This window comes from Pseudophryne corroboree, chromosome 5 (assembly GCF_028390025.1).
Source record: "Pseudophryne corroboree isolate aPseCor3 chromosome 5, aPseCor3.hap2, whole genome shotgun sequence".
NCBI lineage: Eukaryota > Metazoa > Chordata > Amphibia > Anura > Myobatrachidae > Pseudophryne > Pseudophryne corroboree.
The window spans coordinates 697,121,534-697,140,916 of NC_086448.1; the positions used below are offsets into that span (position 1 = coordinate 697,121,534).

Here is a 19,383-nt window from a genome sequence, read left to right on the forward strand (position 1 = left end):
TTTGACTTAAAATATCATCTCTACGCTGACGATACTCAAATCTACCTTTCCTCCCCTGACCTCTCCCTTGCTCTCCTCACTCATACCTCCAACTGTCTCTCTGCTATCTCCTCCTGGATGTCCCAGCGCTTTCTTAAACTTAACATGTCTAAGACTGAGCTGATCATCTTCCCTCTCTCCCGCATAACCTCACCTCCCACAGTTTCAGTATCCATTGATGGCACAACTATCTCCTCTAGCCCCCAAGTGCGATGTCTTGGTGTAATCCTTGACTCCTCCCTCTCCTTCAAACCACACATTCAGTACCTCTCACAAACCTGCCATTTTCATCTCAAAAACATCTCCAGGATCAGACCCTTTCTCACACACGCTACTAAGACCCTCATCCCCTTTCTGGTCATCTCCAGATTGGACTACTGCAATCTCCTCCTATCTGGCCTCCCTCAAAAATGCCTCTCTCCACTCCAATCTATCCTCAATGCTGCTGCCCGTCTCATCTTCCTCACCAAACGTGCTACCTCCATATCCCCTCTCTTGCAGGACCTTCACTGGCTCCCCTTCCAATTTAGAATCCAATTCAAGCTTCTCACACTCACCTACAAAGCCCTCACCCACTCCTCTCCCATTTACATCTCTGACATTTTCTCTCTTTACATTCCCACCTGTCCTCTTCGCTCTGCTAATGCATGCTGTCTCTCCTGCTAACTAATTACCTCTTCCCACTCCTACCTACAAGATTTTGCACGTGCTGCTCCCTATCTCTGGAATGTTCTACTTCTCCCCATCCGACTCTCCACCTCTCTACGAAACTTTAAACGGGCTCTCAAGACCCACTTCTTCACCAAACCCAGCCAACTCTCCTCCTAACCCTCTTGTCTGTGTCTATGCTCACTGTCTACCCCGTCTGTGTCACCCCGGTCTGTTAGCGCCTCGCCTTTTAGATTGTAAGCTTGCAAGAGCAGGCCTTCTTTCCTCATGTGCCTTTGCTTTTCTTACTTCCTTCTTTCCTCATGTGCCTTTCCTTTTCTTCCTTTTCTTACTTATACTCCTTACTCCCTTTGATTGCACCTAAGCCCTGGTTTTCTATACCTGTCCTATATTGTCTTGAACTGTAAGTGCTGTTTTCTTGTTTGCTCATTTGATTATGTACTGTGTAATGGGCGCTGCGGATCCCTTGTGGCCCCATATAAATAAAGGATGATGATGATGATGATGATGATGATGATGATGATGATAATAATAATAATATAGAAGGATAAGGGCTCCTGCCCATTTGCAACAATAATGTAAAAGGGAATTATCTTTGAATTTAATAATTCAATGATGTCACACTTTATTCAGCTGGAAAGCAAATACATGATAAAATTATACTTTACCTGTTAGGTATTGCTAGTGGCAGAGTCCTGTGCTGTCTGCAGTTATCCTTTCCTTCTTATTGGTGAACAGATGTGTGTTTATTCATTCACAAATGTTTTTCTTGTTTATTTCTGCAGATAGTGAAATACAGCTGAGGCGAGATATGGTGTTTTGCCAGAGCTTAGTGGCAACTGTCTGTGCCTTCTCTGAACAATTACTGGCTGCATTAAATCAGATGTATGACAGCAACAGAGAGTATGAAACCGAAACGCAAGAGGCCAGCAAAAGATGGTTGGAGCAGATTGCTAGCGCTGGCGTACTGTTCCACTTCCAGTCTCTTCTCTCTCCAAATCTGGTAATGAACATGTCCTATGCAGTACACTACTATTATATAACCACTCTTCCCTCTACTGCAGGCTAGAAAAATGACAGTAATGCGATTTGTCAAAGGAAAACATGCACACACCATCCGGGGCGTATCAAGAAATGAGGGGACCCGTGTGCAGTCTCCATCTGGGCCACCTCCTCTATAGCCAGCAACGCATTAGTTTCTGAGCACTAGGGTCACTAGGAGAAGCTAGCACTGTGCCAGATACTAGTGCACATGTATAGGACTCCAAGAAAATTGTTTGGCTGTCATTTTCCTAGTGATTTTCCTACTGCTCATGCGTGAAATGCTAGGAAAATGGCCACCGCACTATTTTCATGATGACTTGTGCAGTGCTGCTGCCGCCGACGAGGGACTCCGGACGGGTAAGTATTCAAGAAATGGGTGCAGGGTGTGCAGTCTGGGCCCCAATGGACCCAGGGGCCCATGTGCACCGCACACCTTGCAACCATTATAGAGGGTGAGAATAAATAGCGTGGCACGCGTAGTACTCCACCGTGCCCGCAGGGTGGCGAGCCATTCGCTGCTCTTACTGCAACTTACTGTGTGGTCTGATTCTCCAACATTAAACTTAGCTACAAAAATGTTATTTAGAATAGTAACTGTAACATAAGGCTGATTATGAGATTGCGTTCACTTACTGTATGAATGCTGTAACTTCTGCCAATGTTTTACTAAGTCTTCCTAGGAGATCGTAGAGGGGGAGGCCGGGGGAGATGAGGGGGATGTTGTGATGTGAATTTCACTATCAAAGACGTGGTGGTATATAAACAATACATTTAAGTGAAGAATTAGGATGGCAAGTAGAGTACATGCAAATACACTAAAGTAGTCCAAAGGTTGAAATTCCCTTTAATGTCTGCTTTGCTATAATAAATGAATCAACTTTCTTCTAATCGACAACCATGCAATGTTATTAGTTACAATAGCCTTCTCTCTTTTGTAATATCTGTAAATGTTGTAATAAACACAGTGAGAGAGAGTGCAATAAATCACTTGTGCACTTGATAAGCACATGTACCAATTGTAACGTAATGGGAGCATTTATCTTACATTTCATTATTCTCCGTCACTCCTTTATACTGCCTATGAAAGAATCTATAATACACTGTAAAATAATTCTAATCTGCACTCAGAAACTGACTTTCATTGTTACATGACATCCTATTCATTCTTAATATGCCTTGCACTGCTGGTCTGTGAATGGATTGTGCGTTCATGTTTAATTCCTAGTCTCTACCATGATGTTTTCTGCAGAGCGATGAACAGGCCATGCTAGAGGACTCACTTGTTGCCTTGTTTGATTTGGAAAAGGTCTTGTTTTACTTCAGGCAAGCCGAACAGGGGCCACAAGTGGCAAGTAAGTTTTTACCAACACCCTTGCCTCTAGGAAAGTTTCTACAATTAGCTTCACCAACTCATGGTGTAAAGTAATTGTGATTTTCTATTGTGATATACTGTATAGAACAAAAATACTTTATGTTTGCACAAGAGTATAGGCAGCAGCTCTTAAACTGCAGTCCTTGGCTGGCATGTAGTGGTAGGAATTGAATTTTAATTACTGCTTAAAAATAGAGATGAGCGGGTTCGGATTTACTCGGTTCTTTACGCCAGAATTATCGCCATTTCTTATTTTCTGGATTTTTCTTGTTGGCTAACCAAAACACATGACGTCCGATAACCAATAAGAAGATTCGGGTAAATCCGAGTAAAACCGAACCCGCTCATCTCTACTTAAAAAACATAGATTGTCTATACCTTTACTTCTGTCTGGTTGAATTAATCATCATGGTGTACAACATCAGCCTAAACACTATTTTAATATTCTATATCTGTTACTTAGGAAAGATTCTGGGTATTAAAAAGAATACTTTGGTCTCTATTTTGGGTAGCCACCACAGATTTTCATTGTGGGTACCCATCAGTGGCAGCCACCTGAAATCTGTGCATATTGTGATTGCCAACAGAAATTCTAGGATTTACATTGTGGGAAGTCACACCTGGCTCCATTGCAGCTTAGTCCCACCCCATGGCTCCATCCTGACTTCCCTTGTTGCTTCATCCCATCCCCCTTACCCTGCTCCCATACTTTCTCCTCCAGCGGCAGGTCCTCTTCTCCTAAGGCTGTCCAGTCTGCCTTGCAGTTGGAGCCTTTGGGGAGTGCACGCACATACAGTAGGCTTCCACTGCATGCACATTAAGGAGACAGGATAGACCTTCTACAATTATTATATAGCTATATATATGTACACACACACACACACACACACACACACACACACACACACACACACAATGGCTTTCAAAAGTATTTAACCTCTAACAGGTCGATTTGTCTGTATTACAAATGACATCTGTATAGATTACCACACAAGAATTTTCATTGTGAACCAGAAGGCTCTTAAAATTAATTTATTGCTTGCATAAGTATTCAACCCATATGCTGTGGAAGATCCGTTTACCCAGATGAAAGATTTTTACCCTGACAATGGCCTTTTAATTAGCCTCTACCTGTGAATCATTAATAAGGTCAGTCTTCATGGGTAAATGACTATCTAATTCAAATAACATTGGTCATACTGTGAATCTGAGGGAAAACTGTGAAAATGAAGACCAAAGAACATTGTAAGAAAATGAAAGATAATGTTCTAGATATGCACTAGATGAGAAAAGATTCCAAAGTAATATTGAAGTGCTGCATCCTAGTGAGTGCTGTTGGATAAATTGTGAGGTACTGGAAGCTGTATAATACCACCCGGGCTCTAACTAGACAAGGATGCATCTCAGAACTCAGAATCAGCAAGAAGGAGACTTGTAAGGGAGCCATAGAGAAGCCAGCTATTACTTTGAAGAAGGTGCGTTCATTATTTATATCAGGAGCTCTGTATAGGCAAGGGTGGCTAGAAAGAAGCCATCACTGAAAAATAAAACACAAAGCATATTTGGAGTTTGACATAAAATGTGACCCAGCTTTTTGTAGCACACATGTGACTGTGCGGAAGCCAGGTTTGTGTCACATATGACAGGGAGGCCGGGTGGGCAGTCTATTATAAAAGGAGTTTGTGTGCCTGTATGTATGTACTCCAGTGACTTGCGGTGGGGTGAGGCAGAGCCTTTCCTGTCATACTTACGTTTAAACCAGAGTTTTGACTGAATAAAGTATATGAAAAATACTACTAATTTGTTTGAAAGATCTTCTTTGCATTATTCTAATAATTTTTACAGCCCAAACTCTGGAGTAAAAAGTCTATGGCAGGTGAGGCAGTGCCTCACCTGCTTACCTTTTCAGCACATCTCTAATCAAAACTCACCAAATTTCCAGGAGTTTATGATGCTGCATATGTGTATAATGCCCAGATGTACACTTTGGCTCATATATTGCATGTAAATTTGGCTCTGGGGTTAGCCAGTGCCTCCTGAGCCATTTAGCTCACCGCACATCCCTGATGTACTCTGTGTGTATGTATGTTTTGTGTATGTATGCTGTGCGTGTGTTTGTAAGTAAGATGTGTGTATGTGCTGCTGTATGTGTGTGTATGTATGTCTATGCATATGTACAGATGTGCTGTATGTATGTGTATGTATATATATATATATATATATATATACTGTATATATGAGGGGGGGATGAGGGATATGTAGCGACCACGGTGTCGCTACATATCCCTCATCCCCCTCCCCCTACATTTTTCTTCAGGGAATTACCACCCCTGTTCATACTGAGGGACCCAGCCGACGCCCCATTAGTAGCATAGGGGAGTGTCACATTGCATTGCCATTTTTTACATAACATATCTGTTTTATATCACACGTGGCGCAGTATTAATCCTTGTTTTTACATATATATATATATATATATATATATATATATATATATACATATACAGTGGGGATCGAAAGTTTTGGCACCCCTGGCAAAAATTCATTTTAATGTGCAAAAAGAAGCCAAGGAAAGATGGAAAAATCTCCAAAAGGCATCAAATTACAGATTAGACATTCTTATAACATGTCAAAAAAAGTTTGATTTTGTTTCCATCATTTACACTTTCAAAAGAACAGAAAACAAAAAATGGCATCTGCAAAAGTTTGGGCACCCTGCAGAGTTAATACCTTGTACTGCCCCCTTTGGTAAGTATCACAGCTTGTAAATGCTTTTTATAGCCAGCCAAGAGTCTTTCAATTCTTGTTTGAGGTATCTTCACCCATTCTTCCTTACAAAGTCTTCCAGTTCTTTGAGATTCCTGGGCTGTCTTTGACGCACTGCTCTTTTAAGGTCTATCCATAGATTTTCAATTATGTTGAGGTCAGGAGATTGTGAAGGCCATGGCAAAACCTTCAGTTTACGCCTCTTGATGTAATCCACCGTGGATTTTGAGGTGTGTTTAGGATCATTATCCATTTGTAGAAGCCAGCCTCTCTTTAACTTCAGCTTTTTCACAGATGGCATCAAGTTAGCGTCCAAAATTTGCTGGAATCTTATTGAATCCATTTTTCCTTCTACTCGTGAAATGTTCCCTGTGCCACTGGCTGCAATACAACCCCAAAGCATGATTGATCCACCCTCATGCTTAACAGTTTGACAGAGGTTCTTTTCATTAAATTCTGTGCCCTTCCTTCTCCAAACGTACCTTTGCTCATTCCGGCCAAAAAGTTCTATTTTAACCTCATCGGTCCACAGAACTTTATTCCAATATGCATCAGGCTTGTCTATATGTTCATTTGCAAACTTCAAACGCTGATTTTTGTGGTGAGGACGTAGAAGAGGTTTTCTTCTGATGACTCTTCCATGAAGACCATATTTGTACAAGTATCTCTTTATAGTGGAATAGTGTACCACAACTCCAGTGTCTGCCAGATCTTCCTGGAGGGATCGTGCAGTCAAACGTGGATTTTGACTTTCTTTTCTCACAATCCTGCGAGCTGTTCTGTCTGATATTTTTCTTGGTCTTCCAGATCTTGCTTTAACTTCCACTGTTCCTGATGACTGCCATTTCTTAATTACATTCCGAACAGAGGATATGGGCATCTGATAACGCTTTGCTATCTTCTTATAGCCTTCTCCTGCTTTGTGAGCGTCAACTATTCTTAGTTTCAGTGTTCTACACAACTGCTTAGAGGAACCCATGGTGCTGATTGTTGGAGCAAGGTCAGATGAGTCTGAGCTTTTAAAACCTTTGAGATTAACATCACCTGGTCTTTCCAGACGATGATTGAGAACAATCCATGACACTGCCAGGTCTCAGCTGTCCAAAGGGGGCAGTACAAGGTATTAACTCTGCAGGGTGCCCAAACTTTTGCAGACGCCATTTTTTGTTTTCTGTTCTTTTGATAGTATAAATGATGGAAATAAAATCAAACTTTTTTTAAAATGTTATAAGAATGTCTAATCTGTAATTTGATGCCTTTTGGAGATTTTTCCATCTTTCCTTGGCTTCTTTTTGCACATTAAAATGATTTTTTGCTGGGGTGCCCAAACTTTCGATCCCCACTGTATGTGTGTGTGTATATTTATTTATATATATATATATATATATATATATATATATATAAAAAAACACACAGGCCGGCAACAGAAATCTTGTGCCCCCCCAGCCCAACTATATGTGGACCAAATACCCCTTGATCTCAGACCCACACATCCATCCTAGAGAGCTGATGTATCACAATAGCTCAGTCACTGATTATATTTGTGGTCCAGTCTCCAGAGAATAAAAAAGAGTTTCATAATTTTAAGCGTGTGCAAAAAAAACAAAAAAAACAACGCCACTGCAGTGCACACACTTACCATTAACAGCCACCACTAATCAACACCAGGCTCCGAGAGTCTGACTCCCTGCTGCAACAAGCTGACAGCCTGCCTGAATGTCTGCACGCCGGCCTGGCACTCTGTCTAGCCACAGTCCCACTCGGCCGCTCCTAACAGAGCAGAGACAGGGCGGGTGGAGAGGAGAGGAGGGAAGGATGAGTGTTTTACGTATAGCCGTGCAACGTCATTACACACGGGGACTGGCTGCTGGAGCCCCGGACAGCTGAGCTGGGTCTGGACTGGGTGGTGACCACGGGGGTGCCGCTGCGGCTGAACCACCAAACTGTCCTTTTACTACATAGTTGGCGTGATGCAGCGTAGCCACAATCTGTATAATTTTTTAAATCTGGATCCATGCCATACTGCTACTGCCGCTGGACCTTGGGGCCCCTCACAGCGTTGAGGTCCGGGACAGATGTCCCCTTTGACCCCCCCTTGTCGTCGGGCCTGTAAACACACACCAATCAAAGGATCCTACACTCTAGCAGTCCCCAAGGAGACAAATCCTGCATCGGTGCCGTTCCTAGGTGGACGGCACCCGCAATAGACAGCAAGGATGGAGGGAATCACTTAGTGACTTTTTGATGGTGAAAAATCTGTTCTTAAATACATCAATGATTTGGGGATATGCTCCCCTTGTTTAGGATACAGCAAAGTATACCATGCAAATAACAAACCTTAAAAATCTTACCTTCCGGACGCCCTGCAGCTGTCTCCATGTGTACGCTGTCAAACCATTTCTGATTGTCCAGACCAGCGTTGCAACCGGAAGAGGTCAGGACTGGAATTGAGGACGGCGTACACGTGAAGACAGCTGCAGAGGGTCTAGTAGGTAAAATATTTAAGGTTTTCTGCAGTGTACACTTTGCTTTATCCTAAAGAAGTGGAGCACATCCCCAAATCACACAAACAGATGTGTCCTGATGATAGTTACATACCCCGAAGCGCTGAGTGCGGTAAAGCATCTTTGTGCTTTGTAGTGCAGTGTGTAATATATATATATATATATATATATATATATAGTAAACTCTCTTGAGCATGGCCCTCTCCCCTCATGTGATTTTACCTCTTTTAGACTATTTTCTATTCCATACTCCCTTTATTGCTACCTAACCCTCGGTTTCTGACACCCTAATTATTATTTTGGTGTCCTGTCCCCTGATGCAACAATGTTTATATACTATATACTTGTCCTACATTGTCTTGTACTGTAAGTAATTGTTTTCTTGTCTTGCCCATTTGTTTATGTATTTTGTTAGGCATTGCGGAACCTTTGTTGTTATTTATCCTGATGACGGGGCATGGTTGACCCCAAAACATTGGAAGTCTGCATAAAATTTTGAAAGTGCTGTGCAATGATATAGATTATACACACACACACACACACACACACACACACACACACACACACACACACACACACACACACACACAGAAACCCCCCATAAAAATCCTGCATTTGCCACTGGGGGCTCCACTCCCTCCTCCCAGTGGCTCTGCCTGGAAACAGCCCTGCAGCTATGGAGGATGTAGCGAGAGAGGGGATACCAACCTGACCCAGCCTGCTCTGTCCTACCTGCCCTGGCCGGCTCACAGTGGTAGTGCCGTGATTTGTGGGCATTTGAGGGTGGAGCCTAATGCCGTGAAGTGTCCGCCCCCATAAGATACCTGGTACTGTCTCTCTGCCCCTGACACTGTCTCTCTCCCTGACACTGTATGTCTCTCTCTCCCTCTCTTTGACACTGTCTTTCTCCCTCTCACTCACCAACACTGTCTCTCTCCCTGACACCACCTCTCTCCTGACACTGTTTCTCCCTCTCTCTTTTCTTGACACTCACTCATCTCTTTCTCCCTGACTCACCCTCTCTCTCGCTCCTCTCTTTTGCTCATTCCTTCTTTTTCCATGGAACCCTTTCTTTCTCGCTCCTCTCTCTCTCTTTCTCTCTCCCCTTGATACCTGCTTTGTCTGTCTCAATCTCTCCTGCTACCCCTAAGCTGCCTCATCACTGTCTATCCTCCCCTCCTCCCGCCTAGCTCTCCCCCTCCCTCCCACGACCACCTCTCATTACTTGCTGTTAGGGTGTGCAGTCTAGGGCCCCTTCCCTATAGATTTTGGAAGACAGCCTGCTTCAGTTCACCTTTCAGCAAGATAATGATCTCAAGCACAAGGCCAAAAGCTACACTGGAGTGGATGAACAATGACCGAGTCAAAGTCCAGATATCGACCTATTTGCCAATCTATTTGAAAACCGCAGTATACAAGCATCATCCAACCAACCTGCACATCTTGGAGCGAATCTGCAAGGAAGAATTGACAGATATCATTCATAAGCAGCGTGCAAAGCTGGTAGAAACTTACCCCCAGGGCAGTAACTTGGCTAGTGCAGATTGTGCCTTTTACACTGCACATTTTTGCGGTGGGTGCACTGTCTGCATGTACCCCTGTTGGCCAGCTCTGTATGCTGTGTCGATGATAACTGCAGTGCTGGGTAGGGAGATTGTCATCTCCTGTATGTTCTGCTGCCCTTGACTGTCCTGCAGTGTGTGACGGGAACTTCCGGGTTCAAGTATCGATTGGAGCGTGCCAAGTGTGGAGCGTTGTTGGTGAGGCTGATGTCAGGTAACAAACACACACACACACGCCACCCCTCCCCTTGCATAATGGGTATAAGGGGCTCTACGTGGCATAATGTGTGTAAGGGGCTGTACCTGGTGAAGTATGTATAGGGGACTCTACCTGGCATAATGTGTGTAAGGGGCTCTACCTGGCATAATGTGTGTAAGGGGCTGTACCTGGCTTAATGTATATAAGGGGCTCTACCTGGCTTAATGTGTATAAGGGGCTCTACCTGACATAATGTGTATAAGGGGCTCTACCTGGTGAAATGTGTATAAGGGGTTCTACCTGCCATAATGTGTGTAAGGGGATTTACCTAGCGTAATGTGTGTAAGGGTCTCTACCTGGGATAATGTGTGTAAAGGGCTCTACCATGGTGTAACAAGTATAAGGAACACTACTGTGTGGTGTAATGTGAATAACAGACACTGCTGTGTGGTGTAATGTAAATAACGGACACTACTCTGTGGTGTAATGTAAATAACGGACACTACTGACCGCGAGTAACCTCACCGCTGACCGCAAAGTTCCCACCATTGAAGATAATGGAGCGGCATATCCTATGCGCGTCTGGCGCTCCCTGATTTGCTGAAGGGACCCTCTGTGACAGGAGTCACGGGGGGTCCTGGCATTCGGGGAAAGGGGTCCCATGTGTAAACATGGGACCCCTTTCAGTGCATGGTCCGGGTAAATGCGGTTTGTTTTTTTGCCAAGTGCGTGGATTACAGAAAAGAAGAGGATAGATGCTACACTGGATTTTGGTGAGTATAATTTTATTTTCAGGTACACCGTGGATTGTACTTGGAGAAGTGGACAGAGTCGGCGTGTGAACATATGTGTGTGTCGGAATGTATGTAATAAAGTTTTACTTTCACGGTGTGCGTGTACTGTTTTTATTTGGGTATTTTTTTTGTAGTAGAACTACAGGTACCAGCGGGCCCATTTCCCCCCGCATGCTGGTACTTGTGGTTCTTCAAGTACCAGCTTGCGGGGGAGGCTTGCTGGGACTTGTAGTTCTGCTACAAAAAAACAATATTCTTTCTTTGTGTCACTTGGCTATCAGCCTCCCATCCGCAGCCCATGGATGGGGGGGACAGCCTTGGGCTTCACCCCTGGCCCTTGGGTGGCTGGAGGGGGTGCTGGAGGGGGGGACCCCTTGATTTAAGGGGTCCCCACTCCTCCAGGGTACCCCGGCCAGGGATGACTAGTTAGTGATTTAATGCCAGGGCCGCAGGGACCGATATAAAAGTGTCCCCCGGCTGTGGCATTATCTCTCTTACTAGTGGAGCCCGGTGCTGGTGTTAAAAATACGGGGGACCCCTACGCTTTTTGTCCCCCGTATTTTTTGCACCAGGACCGGACGCAGAGCCCGGTGCTGGTTGTGAAAATACGGGGGATCCCCTGTCATTCCCCCCCCCCCCCCCCATATTTTTACAACCAGGACCGGCTCAAAGAGCCCGAGGCTGGTTATGCTTAGGAGGGGGGACCCCCACGCATTTTTTTTCTTGATTTTAACCCATTCCCACCCCTTCCCACTGAAAAAAATGCTCTGATCTCTCCATATTATTTTAGTCAGTTAAAAAAAATATATATATATTCTTTTAAAAAATATATAAATAATACTTGTGTCTCCTAATAGACAAACCAAGTACATAATCCCTTCTAATATAAATAGATATGCTATTAGCAATAAAAAAGCACAAAAAAAAACATGTTTTTAAATTTTTTTATTAGATTCCGCCAGCAAAGTGAGGCGGAATGAAATTGACGAAATTACTGTCGAAAAGCACTGTTGTCGAATTGACATTCTTCAATACTTTTGTCGAAAAGCCGCATTTTTACCATTGCAGACATTAGCGACATGTCGAATTTCAAAAAGTCGAATCTGAAACGTCCGTATTTTTTTGTCGAAAAGTACTGTATTGCATTGTCGATTCATTTTTTTTGTGTTGAAAATGCCCCGTTTTTCGACATTTGCGGCAATTCGACCGCAATTGCATATACCCCACAGTGTCTATTCACGGGAGACAGAGGAACTGGGGGCATGCCAGCAGCTCACAGAGAGCTGTGCATGTCCCATCAGTGACAAAAACGGGGGTGTGGCTCATGCTAGAGAGTCCTGCATAACCAGCTCCATATGTTGGGAGTTATGGATATGGGGGGCACCAATTCTCTTTCTGGCACAAGGCACCAAAATGTCTAGTCACGGCTCTGCTTTCCCCAGCAAGCTTAGGGGTCTATTTACTAAGCCTTGGACAGAGATAAAGTGGACGGAGATAAAGCACCAGCCACTAAGCTCCTAACAGTCATTTTCAAACACAGCCTGTGACATGGCAGTTAGGAGCTGATTGGCTGGTACTTTATCTCCATCCTAGACTTAGTAAGTAGACCTCTAAATGATGTCATTGAAGTGAAAGGTGGTTCTACGGAGTATTAGTGTACAGGGGTTGAATATTTATGCAAGTATCATTTTTCAGTTTCTATTTCCAAACAAAAAATTCAGACAAAAACAGAATTATCAGTTTGAAAATGTACCTTAAGATACTTCTGAGTTGCAATAATTGAATTACTGTCTGGTACAGTCTGTGTAAGTGTCATTTGTAATATAGACAAATTTAATGAGGTTTTAGGGGGTTAAACACTTTTGAAATCTACTAGATAGATAGATAGATAGATAGATAGATAGATAGATAGATAGATAGATAATATGAATTGTGCCTCAAGGATTTCCAGATTTTATTTTGATTAAAGACATTGCATGTCTTCAAATTTGTCTGTCATTGTGTATATAGTCTATTATAGTAACACCTCCCTCCTAACAGGATGCGGTCAAGATCCCGCCGGACGAGATCCCGGCGGTTGGAATCCCGACACCGGCATCCCGACCGGCACAATCCCGACATAGTCTCCCTCTGTGGGTGTCCACGACACCCATAGAGGGAGAATAAATGAGTGTGCCAAGCGTAGCGAGGAACTAGGCCCGCAAGGGGCTGCGTTGCGCTCGCCCCCTGTCGGATTTGTGCTGGTCGGGATGCCATTGTCGGTATTCCGACCGCCGGGATCTCGTCCGGCGGGATCTCGTACTGATCCCCTCCTAACAGGAGCTAGCTGCTGAGATATGAAAAAACATTCTGAACATCTTTAGCTAAGTATAAGCCTTCCAATTACTTGCTGACTTTTTGACCTTCCCTTCATGAGATCCCATAGAGAAGGTCCAAGTGGGAACTGCGGAGGGTGTGGTGATGAGGCAGTCACAGAGTGGGGTTGGGGCAACAATGATGAGATTCAATGCAATCACAACATTGTGAATGGGGTCCTAGAGGGTGGTCATGGCTCACTGGCTCATTGAAGAATGCTCTACTCTTTTGGGAGTCAGGGAGAACTCTCCAAATGTTGTCAGTTTCCTGGACCTGTATTGTTTGTGGGGTTTGGGATCTGTCTCCTGGGATCCAGTTTCCTGGACCTTCATGGAAAGTAGGCAGGTATATTGTATATCACGGGTGACCACAGCGGTTCCCAAAAACCCCTAACTTCATGTTTTCCAGGTCACCTACGGATCATTTGTTGCTGTTTTTGCTATTGTGTACTGAAGTATTGTATGAGGCTAACAAAACTTTAATTTGTATTCTCAGATGTTCCCATTACCTACCAGGCAGAAGGAAGCCGGCAAGCTTTGAGAATTTATTTCCACATGGACAGTTACCATTTTGAACATCTTCCACAAAGGCTGAAAAATGGTGGAGGATTTAAAATTCACCCTGTCCTATTTTCCCAAGGTGAACACTTCTTTGTTACATTTTAGTTAAAGAATGAAAAATGAGGTATTTTTCCTCTGAAATGGCTTCTGTATCACAACAATGAATTAACCAAATGCATTTCTCAGATTTGATATTTTAATCCCATTATTTTGATGAAGCATTTGCAGCACAGACAAGTAATGTATAAAGGCATATAGTCATGCAGAGAACAGAGAGTCTATATGCGCATTCCACCTTCACTTGCCTTTCCTGAGTATTGTTATAGCCTTGCAGATGTTTTGTGACTTAGGGGGACATGTACTAAGCAGTGATAAAAGTGGAGAAGTTGCCCATGGCAACCAGTCAGCTGTCTGTATAATTTTATAGTATGCAAATTATAAATGTTACTTCAGTGCTGATTGGTTGCCATGGGCACCTTCTCCACTGGCTCACTTCTCCACTTTTATCACTGCTTAGTACATCTCCCCCTTAGGGCCTAATTCAGACCTGATCTCTCTTCTGTTATGTTGTTCCATACTTTTGATGGACTAGTAACTAGTTTTTACTGTATATATTTGAACATTTTCCGCCAGTGGTTCCAGATACAGTGTGTGACCTTAAGGATATTTAAAATGCTCGGAAATGCCCTATGTCTGAAGATAATGTCAGATTTCGCCGGAGATAGGTCTTCATTAGAGATGTGCGGCTGGCACTTATTCTGAACACCTCACACCTCACAATATTGTTTTTAGGCCAAAAGGTTGCACCGAGGTTGCTGGATGACTAAGCTAAGCGACACAAGTGGACAACACAAACACCTGGCCCATCTAGGAGTGGTGGATTCAAGGGAAAGGGAAAAGGGTAGAAATCCTCTGCACTGGACTCATATCGAATTAATAATACTTATAGTAAACTGATGTAATTCCCCAATTTTATTATCATAGATCAATTCATGATATTATATGGGGGTGCCGCCATAGACAATAAAAATGGAAGAGAAACACTGGAAAGAAAAGGATTGTCTCTTTGTTGGCGCACTTTTAAGAAAAGAATGAGTGTAATTAAAATTTTACTTTTAATTTAAAGTTAAATTTTAAATACACTCATTCTTTTCCTAAAAGTGCGCCAACAAAGAGACAATCCTTTTCTTTCCAGTGTTTCTCTTCCATCTAGGAGTGGCACTGCAGTGTCAGACAGGAGGGCAGATATAAGAAAAAAGGCCACAAACAGCACATCATGCAAACAAGAAAAAGAATTGCAATGAGGTAGTTGTATGACTAAGCCAAGTGACACAAACAATTGGCCCATCTAGGCGTGGCACTGCAGTGGCAGACAGGAGGGCAGATATAAAAAAAAGCCCCAAACAGCACATCATGCAAACAAGAAAAAGAATTGCAATGAGATAGTTGTATGACTAAGCCAAGCGACACAAACTATTGGCCCATCTAGGCGTGGCACTGCAGTGGCAGACAGGAGGGCAGTTATTTAAAAAAAAGGCCCCAAACAGCACATCATGCAAAGATGTAGAAGAGGTGCAATGAGGTAGCTGTATGACTAAGCCAAGCGACACAAACAATTGGCCCATCTAGCAGTGGCACTGCAGTGGCAGACAGGAGGGCAGATATCAAAAAAAGGCCCCTAACAGCACACGATGCAAAGAAGAAAAAAAATGTGCACCGAGGTTGCTGTATGACTAAGCTAAGCGACACAACCACCTGGCCCATCTAGTAATGTCACGCAGTGGCTGAATGTCGAGAGTGGGCAGCAATTGTTCGGTCCACTGACAGCATCTCCAGCATGCTCCAGTCATTTTTAAAATATTCTGTAATTGGTGGACTTATACAGCAGTACCCCAGGACTAATACAGCAGTACCCCTGGACTCATATGGCAGTGTCAGACAGGATGACACTTTTCAAAAACTAGGCCCCAAACAGCACCTCATGCAAAGATGTCAAAGAGGTGCAATGAGGTAAACTGTATGACTAAGCCAAGCGACACAAACAATTCCAACTGGAATTATACGTCCAAATCACTGGAATTATATGTCCAAATCACTGGAATTAATTAACAAATTCACTGGAATTATACGTCCAAATCACTGGAATTAATTGGCAAGATCACTGGAATTATACGTCCAAATCACTGGAATTAAGTGGCAAAATCACTTGAATTAATAATTATACTTCCAAATCACTGGAATTAATTGGCGAAATCACTGGAATTAATAATTATATGTCCAAATCACTGGAATTATACGTCTAAATCACTGGAATTAATTGGCAAAATCACTGGAATTATACGTCCAAATCACAGGAATTAATTGGCAAAATCACTGTAATTTATATTTATACGTCCAAATCACTGGAATTAATTTTCAAAATCACTGTAATTATACATCCAAATCACTGGAATTAATTGGCAAAATCACTGGAATTAATAATTATACGTCCAAATCACTGGAATTAATTGGCAAAATCACTAATTATACGTCCAAATCACTGGAATTAATTGGCAAAATCACTGTAATAAATAATTATACGTCCAAATCACTGGAATTAATTGGCAAGATCACTGTAATTATACGTCCAAATCACTGGAATTAATTGTCAAAATCACTGGAATTAATAATTATACGTCCAAATCACTGGAATTATACGGCTAAATCACTGGAATTAATTGGCAAAATCACTGGAATTATACGTCCAAATCACTGGAATTAATTGGAAAAATCACTGGAATTAATATTTATACGTCCAAATCACTGGAATTAATTGGCAAAATCACTGTAATTATACGTCCAAATCACTGGAATTAATTGGCAAAATCACTGTAATTAATATTTATACGTCCAAATCACTGGAATTAATTAGCAAAATCGCTGGAATTATACGTCCAAATCACTGGAATTAATTGGCAAAATCACTGTAATTAATAATTATACGTCCAAATCACTGGAATTAATTGGCAAAATCACTGTAATTATACGTCCAAATCACTGGAATTAATTGGCAAAATCACTGTAATAAATAATTATGCGTCCAAATCACTGGAATTAATTGGCAAAATCACTGGAATTATACGTCCAAATCACTGGAATAAAATGGCAAAATCTTGCCATCGCCTGCCTAGTGAAGTGGAATCTAGATGGGATTTGGTACCGGGGACACAATACCTCCATCAATTGTCTAAATCCCACTGCACTAATGGCGGATACCGGACGCATGTCTAACACCAGCATAAGTGTCAAGGCCTCAGCTATGAGGGCTTCCATCGTCATGTGAAGCTGAACCACTAGTCATGAACATAGGCCAGGGCCTAAGCCGTTCCTTGTCACTCCATGTCGTAAATGGCATATTGGCAAGTTTACGTTTCTCTTCAGACCATTTAAATTTCTTTTTTTGGGTCTTTTTACTGAACTTTGGCTTTTTGGATTTTACATGCCCTCTACTATGACATTGGGCATCGGCCTTGGCAGACGACATTGATTGCTTTTCATCATCTATGTCATGGCTAGTGGCAGCAGCTTCAGCACTAGGAGGAAGTGGTTCTTGATTTTTCCCTATTTTATCCACCAAATTTTTGTTCTCCATTATTTTTCTGGAGTTATATAACACAATATGCGGCACAAGAGAGCGTACCCCTACACCTCACAGGGCAAACACTAAAAATGATTTGGATTAAATATTAATAACTCCTTTATTTGGAGTAAATAATATACAGCACCAGTTAACTTATATGGCAGCACCACTGAACTGGTTTTATACGGAATTATATGGATTTATATGGAATTATACGGCAGAATAACTGGAACTATACGGCAGTATCACAGGAATTATATGGCAGTATCACAGGAATTATACGCCAGTATTCTGAGAATTATGCGTCAATATCACAGGAATTATACACCAGTATCAAGGAAATTATACGCCAGTATTCCGAGATGTATATGGCAGTATCACATGAATTATATGCCAGTATCACGGGAATTATATGCCAGTATCACAGGAATTATACGTCAGTATCACGGGAATTATATGGCAGTATCACAGGAATTATACGCCAGTATCACAGGAATTATATGGCAGTATCACAGGAATTATACGCCAGTATCATGGGAATTATATGGCAGTATCACAGGAATTATACGCCAGTATTGAGAGATTTATACGGCAATATTATGGGAATTATACGCCAGTATCACGGGAATTATACGGCAGTAACACTGGCTATATGGCAGAAGAGGACACCACCACTGTGACTGGTCACTGGACTGATGCTGCACAAGACACTTCCCCTGGTCTAATGCAGGACAACACAGCACCACTGAAAGGGACTTATACAGCTACACTGGATATATGGCAGCAGAGGACACCACCACTGTGACTTGTCACTGGACTGATGCTGTACAAGACAATACCCCTGGTCTAATGCAGAACAACACAGCACCACTGAAAGGGACTTATATAGTTTCACTGGATATATGGCAGCAGAGTACACCACCACTGTGACTGGTCACTGGACTGATGCTGCACAAGACAATACCCCTGGTCTAATGCAGAACAACACAGCACCACTGAAAGGGACTTATATAGCTTCACTGGATATATGGCAGTAGAGAACACCACCAATGTGACTGGTCACTGGACTGATGCTGCACAACACACTACAGGTGCAAGACAACACAGCAAAAGTGCAAGGGACTTATACAGCAGCCAGCAGCACTGGGGACATATAGCAGCAGAGGACACTGACTGGCTGGACTGATGCAGCATAAGACACTGACTACACTGGACTGGACTGAGCAGGACAACACAGCACTAGACTTGACACCCCACTTTCCCGCCCCCACGCAGACACTGAGGACGGAGACACATCCTCTCACTACACTCTCCGAGACTGGAGTGAAAATGGGCGCGAAGTGTGGCTCCTTATATGGTAGCCAAATCCCGCGAGAATCCGACAGGTGGATGATGACGTTTTGCCTCGTTTGGGTTTCCGAGTCAGGCAGGAAAAACCCGAGCCTGGCTCGGAACCGGACTCGAATGGTGAAGTTCGGTACGGTTCGGTTCTCTGAGAACTGAACCCGCTCATCTCTAGTTTTCATTTATTTTGAGTACAGTGGGCTTGCTCAGATGTGGTTAGAGGTGCTATCTCTGCTGCCTCCTTGGAAGCGATGCAACAGTATGGTAATGGAGCAGGAGAAGTCTGATATAAGCGTCCTAGTATTGGATCACCTGCAACACCATCAGCCGGCTGCAAAACCCACGGGTTTGCGCAAGTCGGCTACCGCAACTCCTAACAAGAGGCCAGGAAATCTCTGTCTAACGACAGAAATCCTGGCCTTGGCACTCCCCCAAAACAAAGTCCTCCTCGTCCCAAAACGGCAGCACACTTCTCAGTCACTGGCAGTCTTCAGCCGATCTGTTACCAACATAGCAGACCCACACTGCACATGCGCAGAGTACCAAACATTGGTAC

The 19,383-nt window shown here is 43.0% G+C and overlaps 1 protein-coding gene across 3 annotated transcripts in view; it reads left to right on the top strand.

Moving 5' to 3' along the window:
* PREX2 (phosphatidylinositol-3,4,5-trisphosphate dependent Rac exchange factor 2) overlaps positions 1–19,383 on the top strand; it is an 867,640-nt gene that overhangs the window by 471,655 nt on the left and 376,602 nt on the right. For all 3 annotated transcript variants that reach the window (XM_063923872.1, XM_063923873.1, XM_063923874.1), the window contains 3 exons: positions 1,494–1,711; positions 3,002–3,104; positions 13,800–13,943. In XM_063923872.1, coding sequence (XP_063779942.1) covers positions 1,494–1,711; positions 3,002–3,104; positions 13,800–13,943 — 465 coding nt within the window. The remainder of the gene's footprint in view (positions 1–1,493; positions 1,712–3,001; positions 3,105–13,799; positions 13,944–19,383) is intronic.